This window comes from Doryrhamphus excisus, linkage group LG11, assembly GCF_037039965.1.
Source record: "Doryrhamphus excisus strain RoL-2023G ecotype Guam linkage group LG11, RoL_Dexc_Guam_v1.1, whole genome shotgun sequence".
In the NCBI taxonomy this organism is placed as follows: Eukaryota; Metazoa; Chordata; class Actinopteri; order Syngnathiformes; family Syngnathidae; genus Doryrhamphus; species Doryrhamphus excisus.
In genome coordinates, this window is record NC_136367.1 from 8,817,664 (window position 1) to 8,838,758 (window position 21,095).

Sequence of the window (21,095 nt, forward strand, 5' to 3'; positions counted from 1 at the left end):
TGCACACTTTGCCGAATAAGCTGATAAAAAGTTAATATTAAAGAACGGTAGGCTCAGTGCAACATAGTGATATGCAAAGGAGGCCACACACCCAACACGAGTAAACACCTCCATATTTATGGTGTGACTCCCACCTTTGACAGAATCAAGACAAGAATTTTGTCAGAATTGGGGAAGTCAATCAATAAATGACATCGATCTCATGCCAGTGTTACCGAGCGATTCAAGTTGCTCACTGATGTCGTGGAAGTCTAGTTAAGATTGCGACTGAAGATTGCGGCTACGCTACACTTCTGTCCAACAAAATAGTGTTTAGGGGTACATCCTGTTTACTTGGATGAAACCAACATTTAAGCTGCAGAAAAGACATTTTTTATGAAGGTGTACTCCTGTAAAAATGAACTTTATAACATTTATATTGAATGGTTTGGTGTACTGGTTGAAAATAGCCCTGTAAGAAACTCATAGTAAAGTTCATAAAAAGTTCATATCATTAAAAAAATCATGAAGAAGTTCAGACATTTCATCCAAACACAACTCCTATTTAAACAAACTTTTATGACCCCATCTCTGAAAAGCATCAGAATCGAGAATCGATAGGAACCAAGATGGAAACGAGAAATTGGAACTGGAATCTTTCAAATTCAACCGATGCCCAACCCCAGTAGTGAGTGCCAGCACTTCATAAAAAGAAGGATGGGAAAAACGATTGAATTCAGGAAAGACCTCATTTGGTGGCGTCCGGAAAGTCTGCTTCTGGTGAAGAAAAAAGAAATCACGGAAGCAAGGGAACCTTGCAAAAGAAGTGATGGTTTTAACAAAACAAAGATCACAAACGATCAAAGATGAGTTTTGTTGCTGGTGTGGATCCCCTCCTCTCCCTGCCCTTCCCTCCTCCCTCTACACTCCTCAAAAGATTTGCCAACAAGAGTTTGAAATGAAAGTAAATGTGATGTTAAAGGGGACCTGTCATGTTTTTCCACTTTTCTGACCTATAAATGTAGTGCCAAAGTTTCAGATAATTAGGTTCACATTTGGAAGTGAGCCCTAAAAGAAGTTTGGGATGGCGCAAAACGCCTGGTTTCAAAAGGCGTGGTAAAACTGCCCCTCTGTGATGTCACAGAGGGGTGGACTTCCATATATGGGCGCAGCAGTAAGCCAAATAAGCGCTCAACCCTCCCCCAAGCTCTGCTTCTCTGTTTACTTGCTACTAATGGCTCGGACGGACGGGAAAGCCACATTTGTTTACAATTCCTAAGGACGCCACCATTAAGCACAAGTGGTTGGAGTTCCTGATTCCCTTCCAGTAAAAGAAACGTTAGCGCTAACACACAGTAAATGAGAGAAGTCCGGACCAGCACTCATCTTCTTGTCCTGATGGCAAACTGATTGCTTCTTTGAATGTAACCATTTGCTATTCCAAGTCATATTGCCCACACTGTTGTCTTTGGCGTAAATATAACATAACACACACGGCACATTGAGTGACTTCATTAGAAAGTCTTGCTGGTTACAACCCTTCTTACATTGCTTCGGAAATTAATTTTGTGTTCTGTCAGGATAAAATGCATGTCTTACAGGAGAAACCTTCTGGAAAAATGCAAAGATAATTAAGGGCCTGGATGTAAATTCCCTCGTCCATACAGACACACACAGGCAGTGAGCACAGAGGTGTCTGGAGAGAAGAGATAGGGCCACCCCAATCAGCCTCGCTGCCTCCCCACAAGGCCTAATCAATCAGGGGATGCAACTAAAATGGAGGCTGGCGTTCTCCTCCAGCCCAAAAGACTTCCTGCCAACATTGTTCTCCCAAGAGAGCAAAAAAGATGGATCCATCCTGGACTCCCATCTCCCATATCATATTTGATCAACCTTTGTGCAGGAGTCCTGTTTGTGTACAGCTTTTTTCTCTTCCTTTTCTAGTTGCTTTTTCATTGCTCCAAGGGTAGATGAATGTCTTCATTTTTCAGCTCAATCTGTGATTAATGTTCCTAAGTGTTGAAACAGTCTCTCCTCTACAGCTTTTCTACCTTCTGGTGTGCCAGACACAGATAGAAATCAGGGTAATGGAACACCACGGTGACCCTGACCCTGCTTCCAGGTCAGAGCCATTTGTCATGGCAATGACTGTACACGCAAGACGGTACATAATTGTTCCAAAGGAGCCACGTGGCTTACTGGAAATGACTGTAACACAGGGATTGTTGTTACTTGGAGTTTTTAATCAGATAGCTTGGTTTACTATCACAAAGATCCTTTTCGGGGAGCATGTTAATAGTTCAAACCTAAGCTGTAACATTTAATCGATGAATTGATGATTAATCCCAATTAATTCATACCCAATTAATCGACAACTAGTTTGATATTCAATTCATCATTTTTTTTATTTAAAAATGTAAATTGTAGGTCCGGTTTTAGAGGGGACTGATTGGTGCTGTTTAGAAAAAGAGTGTTTGGCCAACTCTCCCTTTGCTATCCAGCAAGTGTATGACAACCTACAACACAATTCAACAAAATGAACACAAGCAAAGTGGCTACACAAGCATCATTTAATGAGGCCTTAGAAAACGGCAGCTTGAAGGTCATAAAGTCATCAGAATTTAAAAGTTTTCCTATAATAGGGAGGAACACGTTCATTGTTTTACGTATCTAAAATGTCCATTTCTAATTTTACAGAAATGTTTACTGAAATTAAAAATCTCATTTCATTACACTTAATTCAAATCTAAAACTAAACAGACATTTTTTGGACCAAATGTGTATTTTTGGCTGCACAGCGGACGAGTGGTTAGCATGCAGGCCTCACAGCTAAGAGACCTGAGTTCAATTCCACCCTCGGCCATCTCTGTGTGGAGTTTGCATGTTCTCCCCGTGCATGCGTGGGTTTTCTCCGGGTACTCCGGTTTCCTCCCACATTCCAAAAACATGCTAGGTTAATTGGCCACTCCAAATTGTCCATAGGTATGAATGTGAGTGTGAATGGTTGTTTGTCTATATGTGCCCTGTGGTTGGCTGGCCACCAGTCCAGGGTGTACCCCGCCTCTCGCCCCAAGACAGCTGGGATAGGCTCCAGCACCCCCACGACCCTTGTGAGGATAAGCGGTAGAAAATGGATGGATGGATGGATGGATGTGTATGTTTTTCTTTCTTGAAGTACCGGGCACCATTTAACATCCTCATTATAGCGAAGTAACATACAACAACTGCACCATATGCTGCGTCCTAAACAATGATGCAGCTAAATTATGGCTAAAAGAGCCATTCCCATGATCCTTAGAGTGTAGAGTCAGGAAGTAGTGAAGTGGAGGCTAATCCTGTTTGCGGTGGGGACACTGAGTGTTGGTGCAAGTGCAAGGTTTATAATGTGTCTTTCTGTGTAAATATCTCATGTTACAATGTGGATACCTGCAGGGTACAGACAGGTGAGGCCTACAGTTAGGTCCATAAATATTTGGACAGACACTACCACGTTGTATTTGAAATGACACAGTTCAGATGGAGTTCAAGTGCAGACTTTCAGCATTAATTTAGCGGGTTGAACAAAAAATTGCATGAAAATGCCAGGAAAAAAAAGCAGTTTTAAACACAATCCCTTCATTTCAGGGTCAAAAGTAATTGGACAAATTAAATAACTGAAAGCGAAATGTTCATTTCTAATACTTGGTTGAAAACCCTTTGCTGGCAATGACTTCTTGAAGCGTTGAACTCATGGACATCACCAGCCGCTGGGTTTCCTCCATTCCAATGTTCTGCCAGGCCTTGACTGCAGCAGCTTTCATTTGCTGTTTATTTGTGGGCCTTTCTGTCCTAAGTTTAGTCTAACGAGTGAAATGCATGCTCAATTGGGTTGTGATCAGGTGACTGACTTGGCCATTCAAGAATATTCCCCTTCTATGCTTTAATAAACTCCCGGGTTGCTTTTGCTGTATGTTTTGGGTCATTGTCCATCTGTATTATGAACCCCAGCCAATCAATGTGTCTGAATTTGACTGGATCTGAGCAGGTAGAATGTCTCTGAACACCGCAGGATTCATCCGGCTGCTTCTGTCCTGTGTCACATTATCAATAAACACTAGTGACCCAGTGCCCCTGGCAGCCATGCAGGCCCAAGCCATCACACTGCCTCCCCTGTGTTTTACCCAGGATGTAGTGTGCTTGGATCACGAGCTGTTCCAAGCTTTCGCCTCTACTTAATTCTGGTAGAGGTTGATCTTGGTTTCATCTGTCCAAAGAATGTTCTTCTAGAAACATTCTAGCTTTTATAGATCTTTCTCAGCAAAGTCTTATTTACCATTTCTATTCTTCAGACTTATAAGTGGCCTGTACCTTGCAGTGAACCTTCTGTATTTACTAGTGCAGTCTTCTCTCTTATGGTAGACTTGGGTATCGATAGGCCTACCTCCTAGGGAGTGGTGTTCATGTCACTGGCTGTTTTGAAGGGGTTTCTCTTCACCATGGAAATGATTCTGCCAGCATCTACCACCATTGTCTTCCGTGGACGTCCAGGTTTTGAGCTGACCAGAGTTTGAGTTGACCAGTGCCTGCTTTCTTTCTCATGTACAAAACTGTAGATTTTGTCACTCCTAATATTGTAGCCAGTTCTCTGATGGGTTTTTCTGTTCTCACAGTCAAAGGATGGCTTGGTTCACCTGCATGGAGAGCTCCTTTGACCGCATGTTGTCTTCACAGCAAAATCTCCCAAATGCAAACACCACACCTCCGACTAATTCCAGGCCTGATATCAGCTTAATTTATATTGATATAATGAATGAATTGCCCAAACCTGCCCATCAAATAGCTTTTTGGTCAATTGTCCAATTACTTTTGGTCCCTTTAAAAAGAGGGTGGCCGATGTTAAAGAGCTGAAACTCCTAAACCCTTCATCCAATTTGAATGTGGATACCCTCAAATGAAAGCTGAGAGTCTGCACTTTATGTCCATTATATCACCATCTTTGGAGTATGTTTCAGTAAAAGGGTAAAAAAAAACTTGTGTCATTGTCCAAATATATGGAGCTAAGTGTATATATGAACAAATATTTGAGTGTGCTCTATAGTCTGGAATGTATGGTAGTCCAAACATAAAAACTGTGTCTGTCCACAATTTACAGTTGTTTCTGTTTCGTTTATGTCGACAACCGCTCATGTCGACATCAGGCAACCAGTCCGAGTGGCGACAAGATAAGCTGGTTCCACTCTGGTTTCATTCTGGTGGTTCCTATGAGAATGAGGGACATGTTTGAGTTGTTTTATGATGGGGCAGGTTTTGGTCTCCATGAGTAAGTAAGTATGTGGTCACTGTGGAACTGCAGTGCAATGCAAGCGTGTCTGTGGGCCTCTGGGTGTGTCTGAGCTGTGCATAGGACTGAGAGGATAATAAAGAAGAAATATAAGCTAGGAGAGGTAATAAAAAAAAGACGGGGGATGTCGAGTCATTGACTACACAAGTAAAGGGTATGAAAGAGGTAAAGAAGTGCAACAGTGAGACACACAATCGTCAAAAATTATTTTTGCGGCTCTATAGAGGTAGTTGCTCACAAAGGAAGTGGCGACAAAGTAGGGATATATTTTGCTGTTCTATTACTCTATTAATAATTTTTCTAAACTTCCTGTTTTTATAATTGTATTGGTCAAAATACAATAGGCATCTATGTATGTATATTATTCAGATATGTTCTCATTATTTTATATGAATGCTATCTGAAAGATTATTTAATCTTAGTTAGCAGAAGTGGGAGCAAGTCATAGTTCTCGAGTAATCTCGAGTAAGCCTCAAGTCTTTAATCTCAATTCTAGAGTCAACTACCAAGACATGCGAGTTCAAGTCAAGTCTCAAGTCAAGCCAATTCCAGAGCCGTAGGCTTCAAAAGGTAGGAGTCCTTACAAGTCATGAGATCTGTTTAGTCCAGACTAAATAAAAAGGCCTTTTAACAACGTAGCACTATATTCAACTTGACAACACCAGTGTGACAAGACTTAGTCACAGCAAAACAGTGGTGTCAAAACATTTTTCAAGACACAGAATATTGTGTTCTCGGGATATATAAACATGGTCCTACCAAGTAAAAGATTAGACTGTCATCTTTCATCAGAAAAAAAATCTTGTTTCAAAATGTTTCCGTTCTTTCAGCAAAATATCAGTTTGCAACAAAAAAAGGGACAAAAGCATCAAGTATAATGTTGGCTTTTAGCCATATATATTTAGCCAAAATATTTACAGTATGCCACAACATAAACACAAAACAAATTTCCTTCGATTGCTTCCACCCACAGCCTGCCTCCAGAGGGCTAAGAGCGTATCTGGCCAACAGCTCATGCCCATATAAGGCACTGTGACGTCATAGAGATCCAGTGTTCTCTCTGAAACTGAGTGTTCTCATCATCCTCATCATCTGAAACTTTGGCATCATTTAACATGACAATACAACATTCTGACTCTGTAAGTCTTTGCTAACCAACACCACAAGTCTCTGGTTTTCTTGTTGATCACGGCTGAAAAATAACGTACAATGGAGACAAAAAAGGTTGGAGGAGGAGATAAAGTCAGTTATAGGCCAGACTGAGATGGTTGGGACATGTCCAGAGGAGAGATAGTGAATATATTGGTAGAAGGATGCTGCCAGGTAGGAGGTGTAGAGGAAGACCAAAGAGGAGGTTTATGGATGTAGTGAAGGAGGACATGAGGGTAGTTGGTGTGAGAGAGACAGATGCAGAAGAAGGCTTGGATGGAGGAGATTGACTGCTGTGGCGACCCCTGAAGGGAAAAGCCCAAAGAGAAAGAAGAGGAGCCAAAAAAAAAAAAGTTGCTAGTGCCGGCACTTTAATGACGGTGGGAAACACTATTGAGTCCAAGAAATAAATCATAGCTAAACAAAATGTCCTTGTGGATCGTGCTGTCTCCATAAATGTCTTTGTCAACAATCATGTCTTCAATCAAGGTAAGAGTGACATGAAATTTTTATTCATCCCTTTCATTATATGCATTTCAAATTGTTCATGTAGTGTAGCGAAGAAGCTTTGACGTTGCAAGGTTAATGCAGCCGATTTACACAGAATACCTTATTGAGCTTCTCAGAAGGTGCCCATTAAACACGTTTTAGCAGCTTAACCAATGAATTGCAGCATCAGACACTTGTGTGTTAGCAAAAAACATAGTAGCAGGTCCGTGGGTATTCCGGAAGTGAGGATTTACCAAATGTAAAGCTCATTTACCTATGGTCCAAGACAGCATAGTGTAGATGATAATTAATGCATGCTTACCCCTGTATGCATATATCAAACACAAAAATATCCTGTGATACATTAAATATGAAATGATCACTTTAACCTTCCTCTTGTGTTAGCTTTCTGGTATCATCTCTTATGTTAACAGGTGGGTTTTGACCCATGTATTAAATCAGCTATAAAATACACTAAAAACAATAAGTTATAAGTTCTCATGTCTTGGTTACCTTCTTTGGCTTCCTCATCCATGAAAATGTTGCTTTTAATACTTTTGGTGTGGGCATGTAGGCCTTTTTTGTCACTATACCCCTCCATTTCAATTTCCAAAAATGGTCAAATGAACCTCAAAAGAATCATATTCATAAATTGAAGGTTCTTTTGTTACCTGGCTATTACTGAGGGATATAGAACAGCTTCACCACCAGCAACCTCTTCATCTGACTCGCATCATCTGTGTCTTCTGGATCATAGTCCACGTTGTCCTCCTGATCATCTCAATGGCTATGCTGGTCTGTCCAATGTGGTCCAGATCTTGGTTCACTGTACTTCTTGCCATTCTTTCCATGATCCAAATTGTAAAAGTGAAATCAGCCATCAGTCAAATGAGTGAATTCACCTCACATGTCTGGACCTTGTTTTTCTGCTGGTATACTGGAAAAGCGGTAAGCAAAAAGCTTCCATGATGAGAAGAGGAGCTGGTTGTCATTGTGTTGGCTAATTGTACACTTATGATTTCAGTTTTGGCTCAAAATATTGCTTTATAGTCATATTATTATGACCCTAACAATACAGTGGTCATCATTTCAACCAGATGATTTTAAAATTTAGTAAAAATTGTTTTTTGGGTTTTATTTTGTTGAAATAGAGTTTCCTGACAAAGTCAAAAACGCCTTGATGCAATAAACAAATGTTATGGGATTCTTTTTATGCATTAAAATGTAAAACAGGTCGGTGCCGACCCTAACACAAGAGGAAGGTTATATAATCCATTAATTAAAAATGCTTATGTTGAAGGCCATCATTTTCACTGCAGTGAACAGATACAGAATACATTGGCTGGTATACACCATAGCCACATGTTAGTAATATTAGCTGGGGTATACACCATAGCCACATGTTAGTAATATTAGCTGGGGTATACACCATAGCCACATGTTAGTAATATTAGCTGGGGTATACACCATAGCCACATGTTAGTAATATTAGCTGGGGTATACACCATAGCCACGTTAGTAATATTAGCTGGGGTACACACCATAGCCACGTTAGTAATATTAGCTGGGGTATACACCATAGCCACATGTTAGTAATATTAGTTTTTGCATCATCTATGTATGGACCATAAACATGACTATTTCTACAACACAACGGTCTTTTTCTGTCTGTGTCCCAAACACAATCATGTCCTTTAATGCTTTTGAAGCAATGGCGTCCCTGGGAGTGCAAAAATCAACCAAAAAGCACAAATAGATGATATTAAAAAAGGATTAAAAAGTCCTGTGACACTCTTAATTCCTTGAAAGGGCATCCCGAACCATCAAAGCATGTTTAAATATGAGGAGACACACGGCGCTTGGTGTGTGCTGCTTCATATAGACGTCACGGGGAGATTAGTGGCTTTCCGCCACGCCAGTGACAGGAAGAGGACTATCACGAGAAAACCCAGAGAAGAAAGACCAACTAACAGGAGAAATATTTGAATAGAGACTGCCTGCATGTGGGGGGGGTCAGGAATTGAAGTTAACAAAGGCACAAAGAGAGCGGGACCAAATTAGCTCTCCGTTTTCTCAACTGGGGGTTTCCTCTTTAATAGCAGTGAGGTGTGACTCAATCTTGGAAGGCCGACATCAAAGCATGTCGGTGGGGGGGGGGGGGGGGGGGGCGTCTGTGTGGGAGAACAGCAGACAGTTAAGATGGGATTTCTCATTAGTTGTGTAGCGCTTTGTGTCCTGGCTATCACCGCTGCACACCGCTGGCTTGCTTTCTGCCCTATAATTCCTGCCCCCCCCACCCCCCCCCCCTCCTTTTTCCTCACTAAGACTCAGACTGAATACATAATATTGTTCTCCACAAGCCCCCCTTCTGGAGAGGCTGCATGCTGTTCTACGCTATCAGGCGGGACACACAAGCTAAACCATTCAAAAGAGGCAACATGACAAAGTGCAATTGGCCTGTACCATTCTCGAAAAAAAGGCCAATCACCATTTTCTTGTTTTGAATTTCTGCACAAAAGCATGCACACACACCATGTTCAGGGTCGTGTCTGTTTTTTTAATTATTATTATTGTCATTATTATGATTAACTCCCTGTCTTATTTAGCTTTAAAGGAAGGTCTTTCTGCCATTCTTCATGGGAGGTCCTGGAAGGACAGTAAAGATACTTTGGATGGAAATAACTAGAAAGACTGAAAAGTATCAGCTAACAGCAGTACAACGTGAGTCCTTCAGGTAAATGGCATCGTTCTTTTCTGTTGCACCTCGTTAAAGGAAATTTAGAAGAAATTTAAATTTAAAAGAAAATCCTCATTTAGAAATTTGAAGTTGAGGTCAAGATTTAAAAAAAAAAAACAATTTGTTTTGTGCAGCCCTAAAGCGCCACAAGGAGGGCAAGGGTCATTTTTAATTCTTGATTTTGTCGCCAAGGAATCAAAGATCCATTTGCCACCATTGATTGTGATAAAATTAGGCAGAATAAAAAAAAAATTCCATCACAATTAGGAGTGCCTCATAATTTGTTACGTGATATAATGTGATGTATATCACATTATATTTTATGTGATATATTGTTATGGTATCTCTGTGTGGAGTTTGCATGTTCTCCCAGTGCATGCGTGGGTTTTCTCCGGGTACTCCGGTTTCCTCCCACATTCCAAAAACATGCTAGGTTAATTGGCCAGTCCAAATTGTCCATATGTGCCCTGTGATTGGCTGGCAACCAGTCCAGGGTGTACCCCGCCTCTTGCCCAAAGACAGCTGGGATAGGCTCCAGCACCCCCGCGACCCTCGTGATGAAAAGTGGTAGAAAATGAATGTAAACCAGGCTGCACGCCACAGCGTATTTTACCAAGTACTGAAAGAAGCTTGTCGCCGCACGTCGCATGGCCCGCCGCCTTCCCGCGACCTGTCAGCTGCTTCAGGAGTCCCACAAGCAATCCATGCTCCAAAGGACTCCTTCAGCTTGACGGCAGCCCTGACCTCTGGTGTCCACCATCAGGTTTGGGGCTTGCCGCCACGACTGGCAACAACCACCTTGTGGCTGCAGCTCCAAATCGGCTGTGTCAGCAATGGAAGCATGACATACGGCCCACTCGGACTCGATATCCCCGTCCTCACCTGTTCTGCCGGAGGTGAGAGTGGAAGACTTGACAAACGGAAGCCTCTGTCAGATATTCAGATATAAATATATGAATGTTTTATGTAAAAAAAAGACGTGAAAGAAATAAAAACCAAGAGTGAATCTGTGAGTATGACCATGAGCAGGAGCCGGTGGAGGCGTGGGAACAATGGCGGTGATAGGAGGAGGTGGACAGCAGGTCTCCCAGCAATCAATCCCAGATATTACTCTGCTATTTGTCAGACATACTCTTTGCCACGCAAGCCATCCGTGACTTGTTCGGTCATTACATCAGAGAGGTCACGCCCACGCCCCCCCCCCGCCTACACCATCATTCCTGGGTCTGATGGCGACCTAATGGCCTCCACTCACTACACTGTAATTAACCTTTTTTTTTTTTACAGGCCACCTGCAGTTACTACAAGGCAGCCAAGTACGTGTGAATGTGGAAGGAAAAACCCAGGTGTTTGTGTTTGTGTGTGCACGTGTATGAATCGAGCTTATATATTCACAAATGTGAACAATGTGTGCTCATAACAGCTAACAGCTTCTCCACAGTGATTGCATCTAACGTCCAATCATGGTTGGCCGGTGGCTTTGAGTCTGTCTCACAGCGGCGCTCATCCCTGCATTATATTCCCATGCAGCTCAGGATGGATGGGAGCGTCGCCACAGTTTATCTTGTGTTCTGCTATAGCCGTTCAGACCTAAAATTGCACAGGGAAGTCATTTTAGAGATAGATATTGTTCAAGTCGACTGAATGACTTTTTGCTTTAGTCATCATCTTGATATGACTGTGAAACAACAGCATGCTGACCCAATCATTGTTTAATGGGAACATCTTTTTTACAGACACTAGCCTGCAGCCCGATGAAGCCCAAGTGCCGATGCTATCAGAGGGAACGCTTATCTTGGTCTGTACCAACACGTATTCCTTCTTAACATAACGAACACCACTAGAACCGTTAGTTGTGGTTGTATAGACTTTTAGGCAGCAGAATGGCTGTGAATACAGCCAGGGCTTTAGTTTGTAGTAAACGGTTCCTACTGTATGCCCTACATGATGCCTCTCCAGAGTGTCTTTGAACCTGCCAGTGGTGTACTGAGGGGAACGCACACAGGAAACACATCGCAAGGCTGCAAATTGAATTTCGGAGCACGACTTGACTCCAAACACCTAATAATCCCATGTCACTCACTGTTCTCACAGAGGAAGGTGACATTGTAGCAGGAATAGAAAATACAAATCAGATTTTCTTTCAAGCAGGTTTTGAAAAAGCCATTGTATTCAGGCTTTGGAGGTGTCATGGCCATCCATTCAAGGACAGGAAAAACTGAGAACATTATCTACTATGTTTAAGCAGTGGTCTCCAAAGTGCAGCCTGGGGGCCATTTGTGACCCGCAGCTGTTTTTTTTATTTTTATTCTAAATATACGCTTTAACAAGAAAATAACTAACTAAAAGATGGCAAATTCAGCAGAAATGTTCTATATTAAAATATAAACAGAAAAAAATGATAGTCTTTTTTTAAGGAAAACTACATTAAGTAGCATAAAGCTGAACTGTTACAGAAAAAAAGTAGGTTGCAGAAAAAGTTATGTTACAAGAATAAAGTCAAAATATGATAGAAATAGTCAAAATTCCAAAAGAGTATAAAGAATTTACAGACAAGTCGTAATGATGACAAAATAATGGCATTATAGTAGCATTGTTGAAATATTGGAAAACATTTTTGTTTCTTTTAAGTCGTAATATTACGATAAACAAAATAAAATTGGACATTTTAGATAATTAGGATGGGAAAAAAGTTATACTTGCTTGATGCTTCAATCTATTGGCCACCTATCAATACCGGGCGATTTCCATGGAAAAGCACATGAGATCGGCATATGCCAATACATGCCTTGCAAAACCAAGAGCCAGGTCTTCCCCATCTCCTGGCTGTGTGGCCTGCGTGCTAACCACTCGTCCACTGTGCGGCCTAATAAATGAAAATATAGTCGATAATATTGCCAGCCTTAATACATTTCCATATGCGTGCGTGTCTGTTTTCCTCCCATCCTGCCTCCAAACAGGCGTAAGGAGAATTCACTCTGCGTACAGCACCTTGTCAAGTTTCTTCCATAGAACAACAGCTTGAACAGAGTGAGCCCTTTTCTCATTCATACAATCTTGTTCGAAATTATGTTTTGTAGATTCCAATATATGTTCATATATTTTTTCATTGTAATTCCTGCAAAGTATGTTGTCTCGTCTCGTAGAACCGATCTTGTGTGTCATCTCGTCTCTTGAACCGAGTATCTCTTGACATCCCAACAAAATACTGTAAATAGTAGGAGGCACATCTTAGGATCATGGCCATTTTAAAAATCGCGGGTTGCAAAGTGTGAGGAACCCTGTGCTATATAGACACACGTATAGCCTATATTACACATATTGAAGACAGGTTAAAATAACATTTCAAATAACATAAAAATGTCTCACTATGCCTAATTTTGAGAAATGTGGACTGGGTTGGCTAATCAGGGTATTTCAAGTTAAGTCATGCATTTATTTTCCAAGCCTGACAAATGACCCTAAAGTTGCCATTATTAACGACTGCCACAGAAATTAACCCTTTGCGTCTCGGATTTTTATGTTGACAAAAATGGTCAATCATGTCCATGGGCGGTTTTTCGAAATAAGAACACAGTAGACCAAGACTTGGTTAACAGATGACATAAGAGGGTCCACATGCAGCATAATCTTAAAGACATAAGAAGGTCCACATGCAGCATAATCTTAAAATGTATATGAAAGAAATCAATAAGTTAAGTGGACGCACGGCGGCTGCACACGGCATAGCCGACATGAAAGCGCCTTGCCAGGCCACGGCGGGCGGCTTCTCCTGGCCAACATCTTGCCATTTATGCGAGTGGTCTGCACGAGCCTCGTACGATGGCCACACACGTGCGTGCTAGGTGCGCTTCTGTGAGACGATGTACCAGTTGCACGCCACACTCACGAAAGCTACCAATTTAGGGAGCGCAAGCACGTGGGTGTCACGAATGGACTGCCCTACTTCCTTTGTGTGTGGGCCATTACCAACAAAGTTCTCCAAAAGTCCGGAGCCCATGCGTGTGGCAAAGCGTTCATTGGAACGTAACCCCCACTTTAGAGAATGAATACTGGGTGTGCCGATATTAAAAATGGTTTAGCTCAATTATTTTGGTATGCATCAACATTGCATGAGGCTGAAAGCGGCAGAGTCCCCCAAAATGACGTATTTTTACCATACCTGCAACAAAGAGGCGTGCCGTACGACTAGATATGGATCCCAGGTTTTCAATGGTGGCAACACACTGGTAGGTGCCCTCATCAGGTTTGTTGTGCTTTGAATGAACCACATGGGTGAAGAGCAGGGAGCCATCTTGAAGGATGCGCCGTCTCTCATCTGAAACTAGACTCATGAAGGTGCCGTCCTTCTTCCACTCCATGCGTGCTGGCGTGGCTGCATTGCTGTGCACTGAGCAGTTGAGCAGTGCGGAGTTGCCTCGAATGGCCACCGTGTCTTGGGGCTCCACTGTGAACCAGAAGGGACTGAAGGGCTGCGGTGCCGATGCTGCAAGAACAAAAAGCAGAGGTTCAGCTTGTAAATATGGTAAACGACATCACTGTGGAGGATTTATCCATTATCGGGACAGGCCTACATGTATAGCACCGTTTACAGTTACAGCGTGTGTTACTTGTTATTTTTGGTTGCACCATGAGCGTTTGGTTTGATGACCTCCTGCTCGTTTGTGTTAGAAACCAACAACCCACAACGTAACCCCTGCAGCTGATCGACTGTCGTCAGCACAATGGCATTCTTTCAAATCATAAACTCTGCGGTGACGTTCACGCTTCACCACCTTAAAACAACAAGTTCAAGTCTGTTCAAAATAAACGGAAATGTCTAAATGTCTTAGTTTGTATTGAAATCTGAATGTATAACACCGTCCGTGTTTACTTAAGATTCAAAAGAAAATAAAAAAAGAAACTTCAAGACTCCCATGACCGGTCAAAACAATGAAAGTAAAGTTCCCAAAGAAAAACATCTCATCCATTCAGAGGCTTTTCATTATGAAACCACAAGGAGACGGACAAATAGAATCCAGACCTGCTTCCCGGCAAGTTAATATCACATCCATAGGAGGACATGGCAATGAAGGAGTAGACACTTTGGAGCAAAACTGCAATTTCCGTTCCTGGAATATAAACGTTAACATAATAGTAAGATGAATAGTGCCAAAGTCAGACTAAGTGCAATTGTTTTCCATTTGTACTCATCCATTATTCAGGCCCCACCAGCTAAAGAGTCACATAAGGCATAGCGGTATTGGTTAGACAAATAACGGCAATTGCCAGTTCTGCAGGGATACAGGAGTGGCAGAAAATAATTAAGGTGGTATGAAGGTATTTAATAATGCAACGAATAGATGAATGAAATAAGAGGTGGGATGTTAAATGCACTTTAAACTATGTTGGCTCCTTCCCAAAGAAATGGCATGCATGCCTCCGAGGGGAGTGTGGGGAGGTTAGGAGGAAAGAGACGTAGCAATGTCAGTGGCTGAGCAATTTAACTTCTCAGAGGTAATTCCTCTATCTTGCGGCATCGTGTCCCTTGTGAGATCCAAAGAAAAACGCTTGTAATATCGGCTCCATTACGGTCGCAATATCAATGCATGTCCTCAATTGACTTAGTTATCTTGAAAGCACAAACAATTACAGAAAATGACTGAGGTGAATTGCAATTTTCCACTTGCACATTAGGGAATACATGTCAGCCATTGCACTAAGTCGGTGCAATCATTTCTACACTCATTCATCAAACCAGGAGCGGATAGAAGTCACCCCTTTCTTTCTCAATGGTCCATTACCAGCAAAAAAAAACGTAAGTTGATAAGCTTAACTAAAAAGAACCATGGTTGTGTTAACATTCTTTGTCTTCTTTGTATATATATATATATATATATATATATATATATACATGTACAGTTTTGAGACTGGAATAATAATCAATAATCAACAATAAATCAATGAGTCAATTAGTTGGAGACCTACTGAAGTCAGAAGCTGCAATGTCGTGTTCATATCTGGAAGAAGATGACAGCAGACAAACCAGATGGAGAGAGAGACCAGAGTGGGGTAGTGATGTGGCGACATTGTCACATCTTCAAGTTCATGTGACACCATGACATTGTCAATCATCTCTACCGTGCGCCACTCAATCCATGTATGTTTGTTAAGAGCATCTTCGCCCACTCTCTTATCCCAGGAGCAAAATAAATAGACTGGACCATCCTGCAGCATCCAATCAGACCCAAAGCAGATGCTTTTAGCAGTTTTATCCTCATCGTAAGAACAGTAGGAGAGGACTTTACTCTCCAAAGAAACAGCAACCATCTGCTTTCAGGGGTAGACACAACATCCGCCATGCGTAAAGTAGCATCGAGAAAAGAAAAGAGACGTGTGGTGGGGGTGTTGATGAGGCAGCGGGCCGGCACCCAGCATTGCTTTACGACCTTAGTATTCTCATCTCAGCATCACACTAAAAGTATCGCCAAGACCCAAGACAAGCCACAGTTCAAACGTACAGCAGTGATTGTCTCTTCATTTCAGCCTGAAGCTTTTCTGTCTTTTCCAATAAAGAGAAGTATGTGTTGAAATCACACAGAAAAATATTATTACATATTTTTTTACTTTGAATTCAACACTTTTTCTAAAAATAGGCACGCAACACCACTAGTCTGTCTTCATCTTCCTTCCACACTAAAACCACTAAAGTCATCTTCTTCAGTGTCAGAATTGCTAATCATTCAAACTTTTGTCTTGAGGCAAATTGGCCATTCAGCTTGTGCCGTCCTCTTCATTACGCAGTAGGCCAGCCTTTCAAAACCCGTTGTTGATTGTGGATTTTTGGACACTGCTCCACACTGTCAGATCCACTGTCGGACTTGAGCACATGTTGCTACATCGTCTTCCACTTGCAAGATGCATCATTTGCATTCTTTGTGTTTTCCATGTTAAGGGCGTGTGCACAAAACAGACAATTCAGGTTGTATTTTTGTTGGACACAATATGTAAATGATGGAGAAATAGAACATTTCACTATATTTTTTTACAATTTTACAAGCCAAAGTCCTTCTTGTAGAAAGAGAGAAGGCTTCCAGACACACAAAGGCTACGCTGAAGCAAGATTACACTGAGTGAAAGTGCAATCTGCACACATCCAGCTGTGTGGGAGCAAAGCGCCCACTTGCCTTACAAAATTAGGAAACGCCACGACAGGCATCCAGTGAAAATGAGGGAGCAGAGAGCATGAGACTAGAAAATGAGGTTGTCTACTTGATAAGTATGGGCTGTTACCTCTGTCCCAAATCCACTTTGCTCAGTGTCATAAAAGGTTTGGGAGCTCAGCTTCAAGTGATGCCGTGATACTCCACATGGCGCTCTCAAACTAAGGCTTACTCAAAAAGAATCCCATGTTGGGAAATAAAGCAAAGGTAAATTTGTGCTTAACTCATCTAAGTGCCTAGTTATCAATGAAACAGGCGCGTCGTGCAGAAAAATAAAATGTGAGGAGGAAGGCGATAAAGAAGAGGGTCTTCTCGCACAAAGACCTGTTTTCTTCCATCGGAGGCTCAGCAGGAAACGTCTTTCCTGAGTGAGCCTCCATCTGACAGCAGCCATATTGACTGGTAAGGTTATTGAGCCACTCTTCAGGCAGAGCAGACCACTCTGAAAACCAGTTGATTTTTCTACAGCAGAGTCCCCTCTGTGGCTTGGGCTGGAAAACAAGGACATGCTGAGCCGAGGCACATTTATGCATACTTACAATACACAACATACAACCAGTGAATCATTTAGATTATGAGTCAAAAAGCTCAAGGGTGACATATGTCTAATATGTCTTTTTTTCCAATGCAGATTACCGCTGGTTTCAAAGCCACATGACAAGAAAACATGTAAAAACATAATCATATGCTGTTAAGTTCCTAAAAAATAGCGGCAGATAAAACCCAATAGTAATAATAGTAATAACAGTCGCGATGAATGGATTTTGGAATATTCATATAAAATGAACTGAAGTAGTGTGGAACCTAACGTCTTGTCTTACAGCTGGCATACGTTAGAAGCCAAACAGAAGCCGCCCTTACGCTATTTAACGAGTGTGATGACGCTGGACACCATTTTTTTTTAAGAAGATTTCCAAAATATCAATACTTTTTCAACATTTCCTGTGAAGCAGACATTGTGTGTACCAATAATGACTTCCACTGCAAACCATTTTACAAGATGCAATTACAGGTAATATCACAGCCACTCAAGTTTTTCTATCCCGCCAATGTCCACGATTAAATCATCAATCACCAAAAGAGTAACCAAGATTTATTTTTATCACCACCATACCTCAATAATGTAACAATTACAACCATGGCGTTTCCTTTCAGCTACACAACAACTACCAAATTAAAGATATACATAAAAACAAAACAAAAACAAGTCCTATACACAAGTTAAGAGGTCAAATCCATCAAGCGTGAATGGAAATATTCCACTCTGATGAAGATGGAGGTAAATGAAGATGATTTTGTAATGAACCTACACACTTCATTCATCCAAACATGTTTTGGTTTTTGGGTTTTTTCTCCATTCTTCCAGTGTTTGCTCTCTAACTTGTGGAAGTGGTCAACTCTTAAGTCCTTCATATTTACTCGTAATCACGAGTGCAGCCACAAACCATTAGTTTGACTATCACCAATTATTTTTTATGACACACAGGATTGGATTATGCATTATTATTTATTATATATAATTATATTTCACAACAAATTTGAATTGAACAGCCAATATTTATTTAGGTATTAATTTTCATTTATTGTATTTTTTTTCCTGGAGAATAATAAAGCATGCATATATATGTGTATATATATCATACGTAAATTGAATATAAAACGTACAACATGGAGCTGCTCTTATACAACCATCATTTCAAAGTGTTTAAGGTATATGCATAATTAATATGATAGTTAATTAAACCATTCATGAAGTGTGCCTGTAGCAACAAGCATTTGTTTGACTGTGTAGCATAAAGTGCAAACAGCTGAGTCAAATATGGAAAAGGCACAAGCCTAAAAAAAATCATCCAGGTTGATTTTTTCTTGGTTTTACCTTTCCTTCATTCCTTCATTTGTATTTGGTGATAAACACTAGTCAAAGTTGGTAGGTTGTTGTCATGATAAAGGCTTTTTCGAGGAAAAGAAAGATAAAAAAAGACTACTAAAAGCAAATCACCTATTATATTCGTTAATAGTCGACATAATCACAATTAGTCGACTAATCGTGGCCAGCCCCAACACTCACATTGTCTCAGGCTATGATAAATCTTTCGCCTCATCGAGCTGGGGATTTGTGTTCATTGGGAGGTACTGTATAGTGTTATAGTGTTATAGTGTATAGTGTAATAGTGTTATAGTGTTATAGTGTTATAGTGTAATAGTGTAATAGTGTAATAGTGTAATAGTGTAATAGTGCTATAGTGCTATAGTGCTATAGTGTAATAGTGTAATAGTGTAATAGTGTAATAGTGTAATAGTGTAATAGTGCTATAGTGCTATAGTGCTATAGTGCTATAGTGCTATAGTGTTATAGTGTTATAGTGCTATAGTGCTATAGTGCTATAGTGCTATAGTGTTATAGTGTTATAGTGTTATAGTGTATAGTGTTATAGTGTTATAGTGTTATAGTGTTATAGTGTTATAGCGTTATAGCATCTAGTGTTATAGTGTTATAGTGTTATAGTGTTATAGTGTTATAGTGTTATAGCGTCTAGTGTCTAGTGTATAGTGTAATAGTGTATAGTGTTATAGTGTCTAGTGTATAGTGTAATAGTGTTATAGCGTTATAGCGTCTAGTGTCTAGTGTTATAGCGTTATAGCGTTATAGCGATATAGCGTCTAGTGTAATAGTGTCTAGTGTCTAGTGTCTAGTGTATAGTGTTATAGTGTATAGTGTTATAATGTTATAGTGTCTAGTGTAATAGTGTCATAGTGTCATAGTGTCATAGTGTCATAGTGTCATAGTGTCATAGTGTCATAGTGTCATAGTGTCATAGTGTCATAGTGTCATAGTGTCATAGTGTCATAGTGTCATAGTGTATAGTGTATAGTGTATAGTGTATAGTGTATAGTGTATAGTGTTATATTGTATAGTGTATAGTGTATAGTGTATAGTGTATAGTGTTATAGTGCTACTATACTATATAGCTATAGTGTTGTAAGCATGCTCAGCACCAGACAACACCATAAGTTGGTGCGTTGTGTAGGACTGACTAGAGGTGGGCTGAAAATACTTTTTTTATGCAGATGGATGAAAACATTTTGTTTTGCCTTTGGAAAGCAAAAACTGTTTTTGAAAACGCCTACGTGATCATATTTTGTAAACCAGAGGACTTGTACAAGTATGTCACATTCATATAAGGACGGCAGAGCACGAGGCTGCTGTGGCGTGTGTGCTGCTCCACATCATCAGCTTGAGAACACGTTTACAGTGAAGTATACATTCACCAGGACCGGGGGGGGGGGGGGGGGGGGGCTTTACCCCCGAATATATGAAATACATGTTTGGATAAGACTACAGTCTACAGTACTCTACAGAGTACATGCACTGTGTGAATGGATTTTAAGAATGCTGTCTTCGTGTCCTTAGTTAGCAATGGAGCAATTGGGTTCCCCGACAGCAACACTGGCTTTAAAAGTCAATTGTGTGTAGTTATACAACTGTATATCCATATTTCATCCCCAGTGGCATCCCCATTTATGAGCATGTTTATCTGACACACACAGTCCATGACAATATTGTCAAAACAATCCCTGTTCATTTGGACTTGCAAAAGCAACCGATACGGTGTAATGTGCAGCTTTTCAACATCCTTCGTCGATGTGGATTTCAAATGTGGACTTTGAGGGGCAAGATTTAAAAATGAGTGGTGCTGAAAAAATACGATGCAAAACTGCTTGTATGTGAGCAGGAGAAAGATATCCTGAAGGACTGCTTTGTGGAGAAAAATGCTCACCTACCATGGATGTGATAATTAACCAGCACTGATTGAGGCATGAATGTGTCCTCTTATCAGTCTCCCTACGGCCCCCCAGTGAAGGATCGCCCCATTGAGATGGCATTGCCACAGCACACAACTCCAAAAACGCAGATTTACATGATAATACTCTCCAAAAAACTAGTAGGAAGACTACTGGGTTTCCCCTTCAGCCCTGTGATTATCCAGGTCTTTAATGAGTTCATCTATCTGGGGACAGGTTATCTGCGGGGGGTGGGGTGGGGGGGGTGGCAGGTTCAGGAAGTAGTCAGCATACTGGGCAGATTGAGCCGAGTTCCTCCACCAACACCCGATGAGATAGTCATCTGAGACAGGAACTCACATTCATCGTGGCCCCCGCCCAGCAGCAGCCCCCCCCCCAGCTACTAAAGAACTGTGTGGCTGGAAACAGATATTCT

The 21,095-nt window shown here is 41.1% G+C and overlaps 1 protein-coding gene across 8 annotated transcripts in view; it reads right to left on the reverse strand.

The window, feature by feature from the left end:
* Positions 1–21,095, reverse strand: part of neo1a (neogenin 1a) — a 157,152-nt gene that overhangs the window by 90,331 nt on the left and 45,726 nt on the right. For all 8 annotated transcript variants that reach the window (XM_058046025.2, XM_058046023.2, XM_058046021.2 and 5 more), the window contains exon 2: positions 13,837–14,160. In XM_058046025.2, the coding sequence (XP_057902008.2) occupies positions 13,837–14,160 (324 nt within the window). The remainder of the gene's footprint in view (positions 1–13,836; positions 14,161–21,095) is intronic.